Genomic DNA, 15,805 nt, shown 5'->3' with positions numbered 1-15,805 from the left:
TGCATGTTGTTAAATTTGATTAAGATTTTCGTTTTATTTGAATTTAAAAATATTTTGCAAATTTGCATTTCAGAAGGCATTTAGTGTGTAACAGCTCGAAAAAAAAAACCGTCAAGAGCCTTAGAAACAATCTGAATGGGACAATTAATACTAGTGTCGATAATACCAGTGAACAGTACTGAACCAGTAAAGCGTAGAATTGCGCTGTATATTACTTCCCTTTCCAAAATAGTTTTACATGATTTGTATTAAAAAGGTAATGATAAATATTAACGTTTCAAATTTGATTCTTAAAATCTTAATGAATTTGAACATATTTTTATTTTGGAAATAAACAATCAATATATATGCCATGAATACCAGTAGCAAGTTGACACCAAGGCTATGACAATTATTATAACGCTCAGTCTGTTTTTTCTAATATGACTTAGCATTCTTTGCAACTAGTCCTTATTGGACTGGTAGATTAATCTCTCGAAGTTATAACCCTCCATGACATTCACTCCCTCATAACTGTAGGTTTCCTGTTTTGCTTTAAAAGATTAATACTGGATAATGTCAATCGAGAGGTAACGAATTAATACTTTTCAATGGTATTATTTTGGAAGTCTCATTGAAGCGATTTGGGAAGCCGATAAACATATACAACATTAACTTGCAACATGAGCAATGTATGACTTTTTTACAACATGCCTGACAAAAATGGAGCTCACAGACGTGGTCGACTGGCCGAGGAAAAACTGAGATAAAACCCTCCTTCTGGGGAAAACTCAGAAACCTCTGCCCGTTTGTCATCCAGATTTACAGGATTTGTCTCGTACCACTAAATATCTGGCCTCATCAGCCGTAACATCTTTAACAATTATGTATAAGTACATACAATACAGTATCATTAATATGACTCATGATGTATATGAACTATATACAAGTGCCAATTACAACGCTATGTATACAAGTGATAACAAATAGATCATTCATATGATGAAATTGCATAATAACAGAAAACTGTCAACATCTATATGTAAAAATTAACAATCAATTGTATCGATGTGAACGTATCGGCTTCCCAGCGCCGAATGCCTTAACATTCATATGCGCACGAATACAACCTACATTTTCAGCCAATGAAATCATTAAGTACTAGCTAGGCTTAATTCGATTAAGAACTTTCGCTTCGCTCACCCCGCCCATTTTTAATAATTATAATGTTACTTCAGATCATCTTACTATTACATAACGTTTATACATTTAAAATATGTTCTCTTTATTTCAACCAATTGACATATGCATGTTGTATATGCTAGCACTTGTTATGCTCTTGATAAATATATACTAGTAATTTCCGCTAAAATATTTCCACATATCAGTATGATATTTTATACAAATTATATAGATTCGATATGCACTGCAAAAACTATTTTCACAATATATATTATCAAAAAGTAAGTTGCCAGAGTATTAAATAAATAAAACTTGGATATATAATTATTTCTTTTGTTGTGTATACGGGAAATATGGGAGTGCGCTCCGATAATATATTAGTGGTGCGTAACCGTAAAAAATAGTGTTTGTCGTATTTTTTAAGTGATTAAAAAAGAACAACACACGTGTAAACAAATTTGTCTTAATATTTTATTCCCCAAATACAATGAAATAAAAAGTAAAGTATAATATGTATAACATGGTGGCGAATCTAAACTTTTAGTATAAAATATGAACAATTATGTGCAAGATCCGATATGTGGGATGACCAGGGTAAAGACGATGTGGAATTCGGTTTTGAGCGACTTTCGATCAGCGGCCATAACGTACACGGTTACCGGGATACGAACCCCGTTTTCAACGTTTCTGAAACCCAACACCAATTGCACAGTACATGAAAATGGACAAGTATTTATCCGGTTATTGCGCATGCACGATGCGTCCCAGTTTTTGCATGAATTTAAGGCATATATGACTCTGATGAACTTCGGACTCCCCAAAGGCTCGCGCAGCCTTTCAACTCCAGAATATAGGTCCTCTTCTGATTTGGTTTCAACATGCACAGTTCCAATCGCGTGACTATTTCAGCTTTGCTGCCGGTATGAATGGACTGGCTGGACCCCTCCACGGACTTGCTAATCTGTGTGCCTGAAACGCTGTTTATAAATTAAGCGTTAAACAAACAGGATTTACAAAAGGGTTGTATATTGGCGAAACTGTCTATTTACAAGGGGCTATCAATTAATCATTGAAGTAGATGAAAACAAAAGTGACCTATATATCATTGTTTATCTTCATATATATATTAAATCATAAGACAGCTTAAAGTTTAAATATATTTTTGCAACGATTGTGAAACAAGTTATTACAACATTATATTAACCATCTCGTTGGCACGATTTTACGCGAGAGTGTGGTCTTGTGTTGTGGGGGAAACCGGAGAACCCGGAGAAAACCCACTTGTCCGGCTTGGTGACCACAAACCAAACTCACATGCGCCCAAGCCGGGAATCGAACCCGGGTCGCCTAGGTGAGAAGCGAGTGCGCTAACCACTGCGCTAACCGGACAACTATGACCACGCCTGCATGCACGTGTAAGATTATATAAAAGAATGTAGAAGCTATCAAACAACAGCTATCTATTTGACATTTGCCATCGAAATGGATAAAAGATTGAAAGAAAATGTATAAATATTTATTATATACAGCATTAAAACAAACGTTATCAGCGGAAGACCAATCACAACAATTGTTTGAAAAACTGATGATTAGTTTTAACGATTTTTGGAATTAGAATCAAAATTTTAACACTTACTTTGTGATATCTTGCATTGATTCTTGTAGAATACAGATTCAGATAATATTGATATTTGAAAACAAACATTACAATGCTTTTTAAAAAGAGAATTTTGAAATGTTTTTCTTTGAAATTGATTTTAACTTTGTATGGTTGTAAGTTTGAAAACAAATATAAGAAATATTTTTTTTTTGTATGTGAATCTTGGAATGTGAATCACTAATCGACGCCATGACTGTAACACTAAATAGAACGCACACAGTGTGCGATATTAATTAAAAAAAAGCCCGCGATAGCAATTTGTATTGTCTAAAAATTTTAGTTTATCCCATTTATCTTAAATATCTAAGATGGAACTAATTATGGAAGTTAATATTACTTCCCTTTTAAAATTAATGTTGTATTGCTTATAAAACTAGAGGAGTTTGAAATAATGAACACTTTATATTAACTATTTTTTAATGTTAATAAATATTGAAGGAAGTATAAAAACGAGTCTTTCTATATATAAACTCATGAATTTAATTACCATGTACGACACAAGGCTATGACAATTATAAAAACGCTCGGTCTTTTTTTCTAATAAGCATTCTGTAGAGCTAGCCCTGTATTGGGTGGTAATAATGCGCGATCTATGGGAAATTATCATGAAATTGATTTTATCATAATCATTGACAAGATTTTCATTAACGTTACATCTTACATCAGTTAGGCTTTGAGTCCCCTAAGGATTACTAGTTGCAAAATTCAAGCTTGACCCAGTTTTTCGAACATCCATACATTATCTGGTACTTCCACATTTTCACTGCATGTTATTGATGTTGTAGTGTTTAACATGTAAGTCGAAAAGCTCTGATATAACGCAACGCATTATATACAATTTATACTGTTATAATTATTTATTTTTAGGCAAAATGTTTAAAAACAAACAACAGATGGCCCCAAAACGTTTCCATACCGAAATGTTCCTTAAATACGTTATTTAGCATTTTTTTATTTTTGAATTGGTTATACAAATCTTGAAAGCACTAACTAAAGAATGCATGATGTCCGGTATCATTTAACCTTAGTCATAACGCAATATATAAATACACACTTGGAATAACCACTTATGAACATGTTTGCGCCACGTTTACCATTGATTTGTATGTAAACAAACAGCTTTTCTAATGGTTTCGTTAACACTAACACTTTCTTTTGAGAATATTTGCCCGGACAACCATTCTTTTAAACAAAGAACAATACATAGAATAGTGAGTTTTTTGTTTGTTTTTTGTTTCTCTCTTTGTGTATCTATTTCCTCAATGTAAGAACTGAAAATGATGCCAAAGCTATGCATCTTTGTTAAATATTGTAAGCGTCATGTATAAAACCAAACGTGTTTTTGTTTTTGCTCTGCTTCTTCTGGCAAATATGTAATGTCTAGGTATTTTCTAATGTCATCGTCAATTTCGTGTTAACATTTTCTCCTTTTCTAGTTACGTTTAATCATAGATTAAAACGACATTACCGTTACATTGACGCCAAGGAAGGGCTGAAACGACTGTTTTCATAACTTGTAGCCCAACCCAGTTGTACTTTATGTTTGATTTGATTGTATGTGTATGTGTAAATTGTATGTAATTTATACTGTTGACAGAAAAGAACAATGAACTATGATTAAACTAATTTTGTGAAGTATTTAAGCACTTAGCACAGGAAATATTGATTTCGTGTATTGGTGCTTAAAAATCAAGCACGTTAAATAACCAAGTGGTATGTTCGAAAAGTGCGGAAAACGTATCAAGGGGCATTTTCCATTGTATCTCCATTCTAAAGTCTCCTCGTCCGAATATTTTTTAAAATCAAACCTCTTATAGAGAGCTGTAAAAATCACCTTTCTGTTTGTTATTAAATACATGATAACCGCGTCGTTGTTTTCTATTGCACGGGCGCCGTTGTCCCTGACCCCTAGCGTAGATGTTTCCCTCCCAAATTAACGCAGCAAACATCGTCCTTTATACTTCGCGCCTACAATCTTTATACATTTAATTTTATTAGAACGCTATGCTTGATGACCCCATAAACATTTTGTGAAAATCGCCGAATATGAAATAAAGTTATGTTTGGTATCCCCGTACTCATTGTTGGATAATGCCGAATCTAAAAGAAGCTATGTTGCTTTTCCTAATATTGCAAAATATGAAATAAAGCTATAGTTAATATCCTCATATCCACTGTCGGACATTGTCGAATATGAATTAATCGTTAGTCGTCGTGAAATAGGAAATTATTGCAGTGTGAAAACTTTCCCAAAAGAAACCAGAACGAGCAGACTATAACTGTAATACATGTAATTTATTTTCATCTAGATCTCATACACTATAATAAAGTATATTTCAATAATACAATGGAAAATACAGGCACAAGCCCAGTTGCCTAAAATGTTACCAAGATTTTGGTAAAGGAAAACAGATCAAGGTCAACCAAACATCAAACAAGAGACAACGCTACAAAACAACAACTATCAAAATGTAGTCATTGATAAGCGCTATAGTAACCGCCTCGACACGGTCAGTGAAGACTAAATATCGACATAGTTGAATGCCGCGGTAACCGCCTTTGCACGATTGGTGAAGACTTAATATCGCTAAATATCGACAAAGTTGATTGCCGCGGTAACCGCCTCGACACGGTCAGTGAAGACTAAATATCGACATAGTTGAATGCCGCGGTAACCGCCTTTGCACGATTGGTGAAGACTTAATATCGCTAAATATCGACAGAGTTGAATGTCGCGGTAACCGTCTTTGCACGATTGGTGAAAACTTAATATCGGCATAGTTGAATGTCGCGGTAACCGCCTCTTCACGGTCAGTGAAGACTAAATATCGACATAGTTGAATGCCGCGATAACCGCCTTTGAACGATTGGTGAAGACTTAATATCGCTTAATATCGACATAGTTGTAGTTGAATGTAGCGGTAACCGCCTTTGCACGGTCAGTGAAGACTAAATATCGACATAGTTGAATGCCGCGGTAACCGCCTTTGCACGATTGGTGAAGACTTAATATCGCTAAATATCGACAGAGTTGAATGTCACGGTAACCGTCTTTGCACGATTGGTGAAAACCTAATATCGCTTAATATCGGCATAGTTGAATGTCGCGGTAACCGCCTCTTCACGGTCAGTGAAGACTAAATATCGACATAGTTGAATGCCGCGGTAACCGCCTTTGAACGATTGGTGAAGACTTAATATCGCTTAATATCGACATAGTTGTAGTTGAATGTAGCGGTAACCGCCTTTGCACGGTCAGTGAAGACTAAATATCGACATAGTTGGTTGCCGCGGAAACCGCCTCGACACAGTCAGTGAAGAATTTATATCGACAAAGTTGATTGCCGCGGTAACCGCCTTTGCACGGTCAGTGAAGACTAAATACCGACATAGTTGAATGTAGCGGTAACCGCCTTTGCACGGTCAGTGAAGACTAAATATCGACATAGTTGAATGCCGCGGTAACCGCCTTTGCACGGTCAGTGAAGATTAATTATATCGACATAGTTGAATGTCGCGATAACCGCCTTTGCACGGTCAGTGAAGACTGAAATATCGACATAGTTGAATGTAGCGGTAACCGCCTCGACACGGTCAGTGAAGACTAAATATCGACAAAGTTGAGTGCCGCGGTAACCGCCTTTGCACGGTCAGTGAAGACTAAATATCGACATAGTTGATTGCCGCGGTAACCGCCTTTGCACGGTCAGTGAAGACTAAATATCGACAAAGTTGATTGCCGCGATAACCGCCTTTGCACGGTCAGTGAAGACTAAATATCGACATAGTTGAATGCCGCAGTAACCGCCTTTGCACGGTCAGTGAAGACTAAATATCGACATAGTTGATTGCCGCGGTAACCGCCTTTGCACGGTCAGTGAAGACTAAATATCGACATTGTTGAATGCCGCGGTAACCGCCTCGAAACCGTCAGTGAAAACTAAATAAGAATTTATTGAGGGCTTAAAACAATTAATTGGTGCCCACCATCAAAATTTTCCCAAACATGTATCAACAAAGTGCTATATATTCTTGTAGAGTCTTTATAATTGGGATCAGTATTTCCGTCTTGTCATTCGACTATCTTTATAGATATTTAATCGAATTTCCCTAACAGGTATATAATCAGTTTCAAAATCAACATAATGCTTTTGTCCAATGGGACCCGAAACATCGTAGACCACAGGATGGATACGAACGGAGACGCCAGAATCACAGGAAATAGTTCGCCTATATTCCTTACGAAGAAATTTTGGAATTGTGTCCCAAATTCCACATGAAAACTATCGTCTTGGCTTAAAGTCATTCCTCCAAACGACGCTTGATCACCAATACCTCCAATCGACGCTTGAGAAGCAATACCTCCAATCGACCCCTGAGAAGCAATACCTCCAATCGACCCCTGAGAAGCAATACCTCCAATCGACCCCTGAGAAGCAATACCTCCAATCGACGCCTGAGAAGCAATACCTCCAATCGACGCATGAGAAGCAATACCCCCAATCGACGCTTGAGAAGCAATACTTCCAACCGATGTGTGTGACCTATGCTCATGCCGGGATGCAAGCTCTAGAGAAGGCAAGAACTCGTGTATCAGGATACTGAATAGCTCTTCAATGCAGTTAAGATCGAGCATGTTATATGTTGCTGCCCTAAAGTGCACGAGAAAATTGGCGTGTGCTTCGTTCATGATCAGTTGTCTTATTGTGTAGTTCATGTGTTTCGGTAACCCTTCTTGACCTTCGAACATGAACGGCCCTTGGTCAATAAGCTCAGAAAGAATTCTCATGCACTGCTCTCTATTATCCTCGGTCAGTTTCCCTTCAAGCAAATTTCGTTCGGGTATCATGTAGTACGGCATAAATCTCTCTTTGACAAACCTTTGCAGATACGTCAGTGCAATTATTCCCAGATACGTCAATTTCTCGGGTTTAAAATGATGACTTGGGATCATTTCCGCCATCCAGAAGATTAAGTTTTTTGTCACAAATGACGTCATAGCCGGACAAATGAACTTCAGTCTTTCTTTCACAACCATTTTGAGAAGCACATACAGTTTCTTGTGCGTCTCACTCAGTGACAACACGAGCTCTTTTTCGGCCGTAACAAAACAGAATCTCCATTCAAGTGGGGCCAACAGGTTTTCCTTGGAGCTCACTGGAACTAGCTGTCCATCCATGTTAACGACTTGTTCTATCACATTTTGAGGCGGCCAGCCCCAATTCCTTCGTCGATGTCTCCATTGCTGAAGGATGACTGGACAACAGACTGGTATGGCCATAACCAGATCAATGTCAGTCGTAAGATTTCCATCTGATGTCCATACGTGTGAAAAGAAGGATGTAAGAGCAGGGCCGTTAGTTTCGCCGAAATCCACGCCAAGTTGTTGATCATAAGCCATCTTCAGCATATTCAGGCTCAACAGATATTGGCCATCGTTATATGGCACCATATTGTCAAGAAGTAACTGGAGGTATTCGCCGTCTTCACCAACGGGGTTATTATATGTCACAAGTTTCAGAATGCAATAACCAGGCGTGACACCGTTGAAGTCCGACAAAAAACGAACTCGGTAGGTATTTGGTGCCTCCTGTATTGATTGAATGTCAAAACACTTAGCTTCTGACAGGCACATCATCAGGTCAATATCGGACTCTAATACGTTTGAAATGCCATCGCCTTTACTTCCGGCCAAAACAAAGGTTAATTCTTCATCACCATGTGAACCATTCAAGATTGATTCATATCGCGTATATATCTTTTTGCGTCGGCGAAAATCGACCTCTCCATATCCCAATGTGTCGAGAGCACTAGATAGAATAAGAGAATAGTTTTCATTCGTCATTTTTAAATGTACACAACTAGACTTTTAATAGTATGTGAATGTCATTGTTAGATGTCAGCATACACGATAATATTCAAGAAAAAATGTCATTAATCCTCGGGTTAATGTATATCATTTCCAACAGGCACTTCCTCACACTTTCTGTTTAATAACATTCACAATGGACTTAATCGGGGATTTCCGATTTATATGATATTGCGAAATACTTAATGATAAACGGGCCTACTCATTTCAACACAGATATTTAAATGCAAAAAATGCGCTAAAAAGTACGTCAATGTGCAAGCATAATTCAGCAACGGGGTAGTTAAGTTGTGTTTTTATCTTGTAGTTGTCATAATTTAATGTACATGTATTTAAAATAACCGTCGGTTTAATATTGTGTGGTAAGAAAGAACATGATAAACGATGGGTTTTGTAAAACTGATGTTCACTCGGCTGACGAAACGAATACGTACTTCCCTTATCACGTTATGCTTGATGCTCTTAATAAACACCATAATTATGTACTTCGATCGATGCGATTTGCTTGATTGCTAGTGTTAAAACATATTGGGGCAACTTTTCGAACTAGACTCCTGCTTACATATATAATATATACATGCTAAGTTATGAAACTCACCGATTCAAATGATTGAGTTTTTTTTTTTCATCGTTTCCGTATTTTCCTTATTATAATGTATGTTTGATTTATGATATAATGTAACGAGAAGCATGTGTATGATTAAGTTACTTAAATTAATACTTTGAATCTCAATTATTGTTGGTAAAGTTTAGAATTCGTTTCATTCCATCCTTGATTTCAAACTCCTACTGGTAAAAAGTATTCCAAATTGTATAAGCATGCAGTTGATTTAATATATAAAGTGGTCTAGTTAATTGCCAAGTATTCAATGCGATTATCAAAACCCTTTTACGATAGAGGGTATTCGAGTTTTGTTTCATTTGGTTTAAACATACTTTCAAAAGTATTTTATTGAGCAATAATTTAACATTTCAATACAAATACATAATCAAATTTCATAATTGGAACGGTAGCATTAAACTAATAGAGTTCCTTTCCCTGTTATGATAAATTACAATTTGCATTTGAGGAAGAATTATTAGTAATGAAGTTATTATTATACAAGTTCATATTTAAACTATGGTTTAAACACAGATGCATGATTGGGGTCTTTAAATGCAATTACCTATATTAAAGAATTATGTCTTTATTATGAATTAATTAACTGTATTAATTAAAGTAGAAAAAGGTATGAGAAAAGAAGGAAGATGAAATAGAAAGTGAGGCAAGGTAAAATATGTGTGAGTGTTAGTTTAGTTAGTTTAAACTTATTTAATTTTACAATGATTGTGAAACAAGCTATTGCAACTTATATTAATCACTCTCGTTGGCACGATGTTGCGTGAGAGTTTGGTCTTGTGTGAGTGTTGATGGATGTAGTCGATCACTGGCTTCCAAATCTTCAACAAATTCTTTATTTAAGATTATGTAATCATTATCATACAAGTTATGCGGACTGGGTTGCAAATCCACCAGTCCTTTTCAAAATAAATTCCGGCAGATGCAACATGCATCAGCCCTTTTCAATCCAATTGGGTGTTAGTAATAAACTTTGGATGTGAGAGCGCAAATATAAAATTCTTTATTTAAGGGACACACACTTGCAAATAGATACTTTCGACAAATTCTCCTGGTCCAAATTCAAGTATTGCAAATAATTACTAAAAGATAAACTACGTTACTCGAAGCATTTGGTATGCAGGAAATGTCTTTATTAATGATAAGATTCCTCGATACCACAAATATCGGCCCGGATTCGGATGTTTCTACAAATAAAAGAGTGCATATGTCTAGGTCATGATTTCAGAAAATGTTTGACTGAACGAAATGACTGTAATATTTTCTGGTTGTCCTTTTAATGAAATGTGGTTGTTAAAAACATAGCATTTTGACATTTAACCGCAGATTTTGAGCTCGTACAAGGTCTTGTTTATTTACTGAAAGCTAAAATTCAACATGTTTTTTTTTCATGAAGCCTTTTATAAAAAAAAATACTTTTTTATCGAGACTGTATGTTTTTATAGAGGTAGAGACTTATATCAAACATATAATGAAACTATATGTGTTCTGATGCTAGTAGGGGCGAAGGGAGTCGTAACAACTGGCACAGGATGGTCAGAACGGCGAAGGAGTGGTAACAGCTGACATCAGGTAGGAATTAACGGCGAAGGAGTGGTAACAGTTGACATTGGGTAGGAATTAACGGCGAAGGAGTGGTAACAGCTGACATCGGGTGGGCAGTAACGGTGAAGGAGTGGTAACAGCTGACATTGGGTAGGAATTAACGGCGAATGAGTGGTAACAGCTGACATCGGGTGGGCAGTAACGGTGAAGGAGTGGTAACAGCTGACATTGGGTAGGAATTATCGGCGAAGGTGTGGTAACAGCTGACATCGGGTGGGCAGTTACGGTGAAGGAGTGGTAACAGCTGACATTGGGTAGGAATTAACGGCGAAGGAGTGGTAACAGCTGACATCGGGTAGGAATTAACGGCGAAGGAGTGGTAACAGCTGACATTGGGTAGGAATTAACGGCGAAGGAGTGGTAACAGCTGACATCGGGTGGGTAGTAGCGGCGAAGGAGTGGTAACAGCTGACATTGGGTAGGAATTAACGGTGAAGGAGTGGTAACAGCTGACATTGGGTAGGAATTAACGGTGAAGGAGTGGTAACAGCTGACGTCGGGTGGGCAGTAACGGTGAAGGAGTGGTAACAGCTGACATCGGGTGGGCAGTAACGGCGAAGGAGTGGTAACAGCTGACATAGAGTGGGCAGTAACGTCGAAGGAGTGATAACAGCTGACATAGGGTGGGCAGTAACGTCGAAATAGGGGTTTACGACTGACATCGGGTTGGCAGTCACGACGAAGTAGGGGTTTACGGCTGACATCGGGTGGGCAGTAACGGCGAAGTAGGGGTTTATGGCTGACATCGGGTGGGCAGTAACGGCGAAGTAGGGGTTTACGGCTGACATCGGGTTGGCAGTCACGACGAAGTAGGGGTTTACGGCTGACATCGGGTTGGCAGTCACGACGAAGTAGGGGTTTATGACTGACATCGGGTTGGCAGTCACGACGAAGTAGGGGTTTACGACTGACATCGGGTGGGCAGTCACGACGAAGTAGGGGTTTACGGCTGACATCGGGTGGGCAGTAACGGCGAAGTAGGGGTTTACGGCTGACATCGGGTGGGCAGTAACGGCGAAGTAGTGGTTTACGGCTGACATCGGGTGGGCAGTCACGACGAAGTAGGGGTTTACGGCTGACATCGGGTGGGCAGTAACGGCGAAGTAGGGGTTTATGACTGACATCGGGTGGGCAGTAACGGCGAAGTAGTGGTTTACGGCTGACATCGGGTGGGCAGTCACGACGAAGTAGGGGTTTACGGCTGACATCGGGTGGGCAGTAACGGCGAAGTAGGGGTTTACGGCTGACATCGGGTGGGCAGTAACGGCGAAGTAGGGGTTTACGGCTGACATCAGGTTGGCAGTAACGGCGAAGTAGGGGTTTACGACTGACATCGGGTTGGCAGTCACGACGAAGTAGGGGTTTACGGCTGACATCGGGTGGGCAGTAACGGCGAAGTAGGGGTTTACGACTGACATCGGGTGGGCAGTAACGGCGAAGTAGTGATAAAGGCTGACATCGGATGGGAAGTAACGGGGAAGGAAATATAAATAATGACGTTGAGCCTTAAGAAAATGAGATGAAGATTGTTTGCCCAAAGAGTGGAGTTTATCCTATTGTTTACCTTCTTTCTCACTTTTAACGCTACAGTATTCAAAATCTTAACAGTTTATAAATGGTATTTCCTTACATGACCTTGATCTTAAATTGAAAAGTACAACCCTTCTTTTTGAAGCTACAGCCCAGCAAACATTTTATATCGGCCCGATGTCGGGCCGATATGGAACACTTCATCGGCCCGACATCGGCATTTACATCGGGCCGATGTCGGATGTGCAACACGGCTCGACATCGGGCCGATATCGGCATATTTGTAATAGCCGACATTTAGCCAGCATGATGCCGAGATCCTTTTTCGTCCCTATTCTCATACAGCTGGATTGTTATGCTCAATGATAACAGAACAATAAGCCATTTGATCTTACATTTTTTATTATTATCAGTGCTTTAAACATGTAAACAATAGGGTTATCACAGAGTTATTTCATTGAACAATACTTAAGGTAAAGCTCCTGCATTAAACATTAAGGGTTTTTAACATAATATTGTTTTGTTTTTTCATCCCGGAGTTCCAAGGATGCACTCAAACATCTGTGCCTGCCTCATTTCCCTCCTAATTTCCCTTCCACCATCTCTGTCCGATGCTCTCCCTATCCAGGCGGCATATATCTCTCGTACCTGTCCTGTGAGAAACGACGGTATTTCACGACAGCCTCTGGAATAAGTGCATGCACTACTAATACATAGGTAGAAATAATCAGGATACGGGTATTACAAAATGCATTTTCAAGGAATTTGGTATTCTTAATTTTTAATTGTTTTTTTGCTAAATGTGAATTATTTTTTCAGTTGTTTGTATTCAATATGCCTACACTCCTTCGCATATTTCTTGGGGATTATATACTTGAACTATGCTTGTAAACAAAGGTTAAAAACGGTATATACCTGTAGAGATGGTGCAACTGTTGGGGGATCTTGTAGTAACTGTTGTGATGCCTGCAGAACAGTTCTGCCATTGCCACTGTCACCTTCAAATGCCTTGGTGGTGTTGTCACTGACATTTATTCATCCTCATCTGATTAAAACACTCTTCCTCTGAAAATGCATCACATTTTGTTACAGTAACAAATGCATTAATCGGTTATCCTGATCATTTCTCCCCTTTATGTAAATTTAAGTTTGGAATAGTCAACCTGCTTTTTCTTAAGTGTGAAATAGCCTAAATCACCTGCCTTTTATCAATACCTTCGATCTTCATTCATTAACAGATGTATCATAAATTAACTTGCTTCACAAACATTATATAAATGCACACCATGACAGACTGATTGTAACTAACATAGTATGAATAAGTTCAGTATAAATGGTTACATTGGGACGTAAAGACATACCTCCCCTATGCTGGCCTTTATTCCTCATTTTCAGAGTCTCAATTTGCATAATTAATAACAAAATGTTCATTTTAAGTTTGTCTAAAATGGAAGCGGATAAATTAATCGTTCAAACCCAACCAAATCATTAATGTAATACTTTGCTTTTGTGTGCACATGCTACCTAAATGTTGATTTTAATCAAACTCATTTACTCGAAATAAAAGTATTTATAACTTTCGAGAATAAAACTAAAGATTAACAGAATAGTACTATAATAATTCCTTATATTCATGCGCTCAACAACGATTCAAATAGTACTTACCATTGTTTAAAACCAAAAATATGATTTGACTTTCATCACCTCTTTGAAATGGCACAAATACCGCAGTGAATATAAAACTAAATAATTTCGTAGATAAAAATCAAATAAACATGAACTGAATCTTTTAAGTACAGAATTAATTACAAAAAATAACAATATAAACTTAAGTTGGTTCTATTACTTAATGATAATGAATTTAAATATTTATTAATCGCCAGGGGAATGAACTGCTAGAGAAAGTTGCAACATATGCATTGCTCTCCCTTGAAGCAATACCACGTATACATCGGCCCAATGTCGGCCCGATATTGACATATTTATAAAAGTTTTTTTGTCCATGAAAAAATAAAAGCTATTGTTTATGAAATTATGTTTAAACATTCAAATTTAAATCAGATAGTATTATTACGCATACAATGTTTCAGTCAATATGCCCATATCGGGCCGATGTCGGGCCGATATCGGCAAACACTGGCCGATATGCCGATATTCAGCCGACATCGGCCCGATATGGTCATGTTTGCTGGGAGTGTGATTGACATCAATATTGTCCATATAAAATCATGAACAATATCCTTTGAGCTACTTCCCTGTTTGTGAAGTTAGTATCAGCAATGGAAGTTCAATAATGCAATTGAAACTACAGGGGCAATTGCAGTACCCAACATTCAACGAATACTCTGTTTAAAACCTAACCGACAGTAACCGAGAGACACACAAGAAACAATTAAATAAAAACGACATAGACAAACCACAAATCAAACAAAATATCTTCATAGAGTTCATATAGTCGATCCCTCGCTCTGAAACACTACCGCGTCGCATTTTATTATTCATTTATTTCTACAACGCTTGACGATTTTCTGATGTTTGTCTTTTTTATAATACTCGGTCCATTCCCGCTGTCATTTTAAGGAGAGATCACTGCGTCTAAAGGAGTGTCGTAACTATAAAATAATTATCAGGCGTGAGACCACAGTTATTTTTACTATATGTTTCATATAGACACTAACCTGGCTTTTCACTTTAAAACAGTCACAATTGAAAAAACAAGTAACTGGCTGCTGTAGAACAATCCAAGACGCAAAATTTAATCACAAGAAAACATAGGGTTGACCATTGCGTTGTCTCACAAAATTGAGTAGTAATACATGACCCTGAGGTCAAGACGGAATAAGGCTACAAACAACCAATTTACATAGTTCCACAGGCAATGATTTTTCCAATTTTTACACTGAAAACTATCTGTTTTTGCAATACAGTGTTAACTTATGTTAAGCTCTATGCAAAAAGGCAACCGGTTTGTTCTCTTTCATTCAACTTTAATAAAATATTGATACTTGAACACAAGCACTCTTTTTTCTGTATTCACATCCGGATCTGGCAGACAACTGTGGTCTTGAGCCATCTGTATTCTGTATTCTGTATCTTTCCTCCAACGTTGGAGAACCGTGTTTTACCACGTATGGTTTATCACCGTCACCAATGTTTAAACCAATTATTTACGTATCACTGGTATATGTACACCCGCACTGTACACGTCACAACACTACCTATGTAATAGTGTACAGTCGGTTAGCAGAGCCATTAACACTGCCTAAGGCCGCGTATTGTCTGTATCTCTCAGTATGAAGACGGTATAGGAGTCTTCTGATTTGGTACTCTAGGTCTGCTAATCTCTGTATGTCATCTTCAG

The 15,805-nt window shown here is 37.9% G+C and overlaps 2 protein-coding genes across 2 annotated transcripts in view; one reads left to right on the top strand and one right to left on the bottom strand.

The window, feature by feature from the left end:
• LOC128222066 (zinc finger protein 761-like) overlaps positions 1–190 on the top strand; it is a 55,790-nt gene extending 55,600 nt beyond the window's left edge. The window contains exon 4 of the transcript XR_008259063.1: positions 74–190. The gene's annotated coding sequence lies outside the window, so the exon portion shown is untranslated. The remainder of the gene's footprint in view (positions 1–73) is intronic.
• A 4,905-nt stretch (positions 191–5,095) lies between these two features.
• On the bottom strand, positions 5,096–8,840 carry LOC128222447 (uncharacterized). Its single transcript, XM_052931454.1, has one exon. It carries the CDS (start codon positions 8,664–8,666, stop codon positions 6,918–6,920), a length of 1,749 nt encoding a protein of 582 aa, XP_052787414.1. The 5' UTR covers positions 8,667–8,840; the 3' UTR covers positions 5,096–6,917.
• Positions 8,841–15,805: the final 6,965 nt, after the last annotated feature.

This window comes from Mya arenaria, chromosome 16 (assembly GCF_026914265.1).
Source record: "Mya arenaria isolate MELC-2E11 chromosome 16, ASM2691426v1".
NCBI lineage: Eukaryota > Metazoa > Mollusca > Bivalvia > Myida > Myidae > Mya > Mya arenaria.
The sequence above is the reverse complement of the archived record's forward strand: the minus strand, read 5'-3'. Positions and strand labels throughout refer to the sequence as shown.

Excerpts from the sequence above, each read along its gene's own strand:
- LOC128222447 (XM_052931454.1), bottom strand. The coding sequence starts at position 8,666 with ATGACGAATGAAAACTATTCTCTTATTCTATCTAGTGCTCTCGACACA.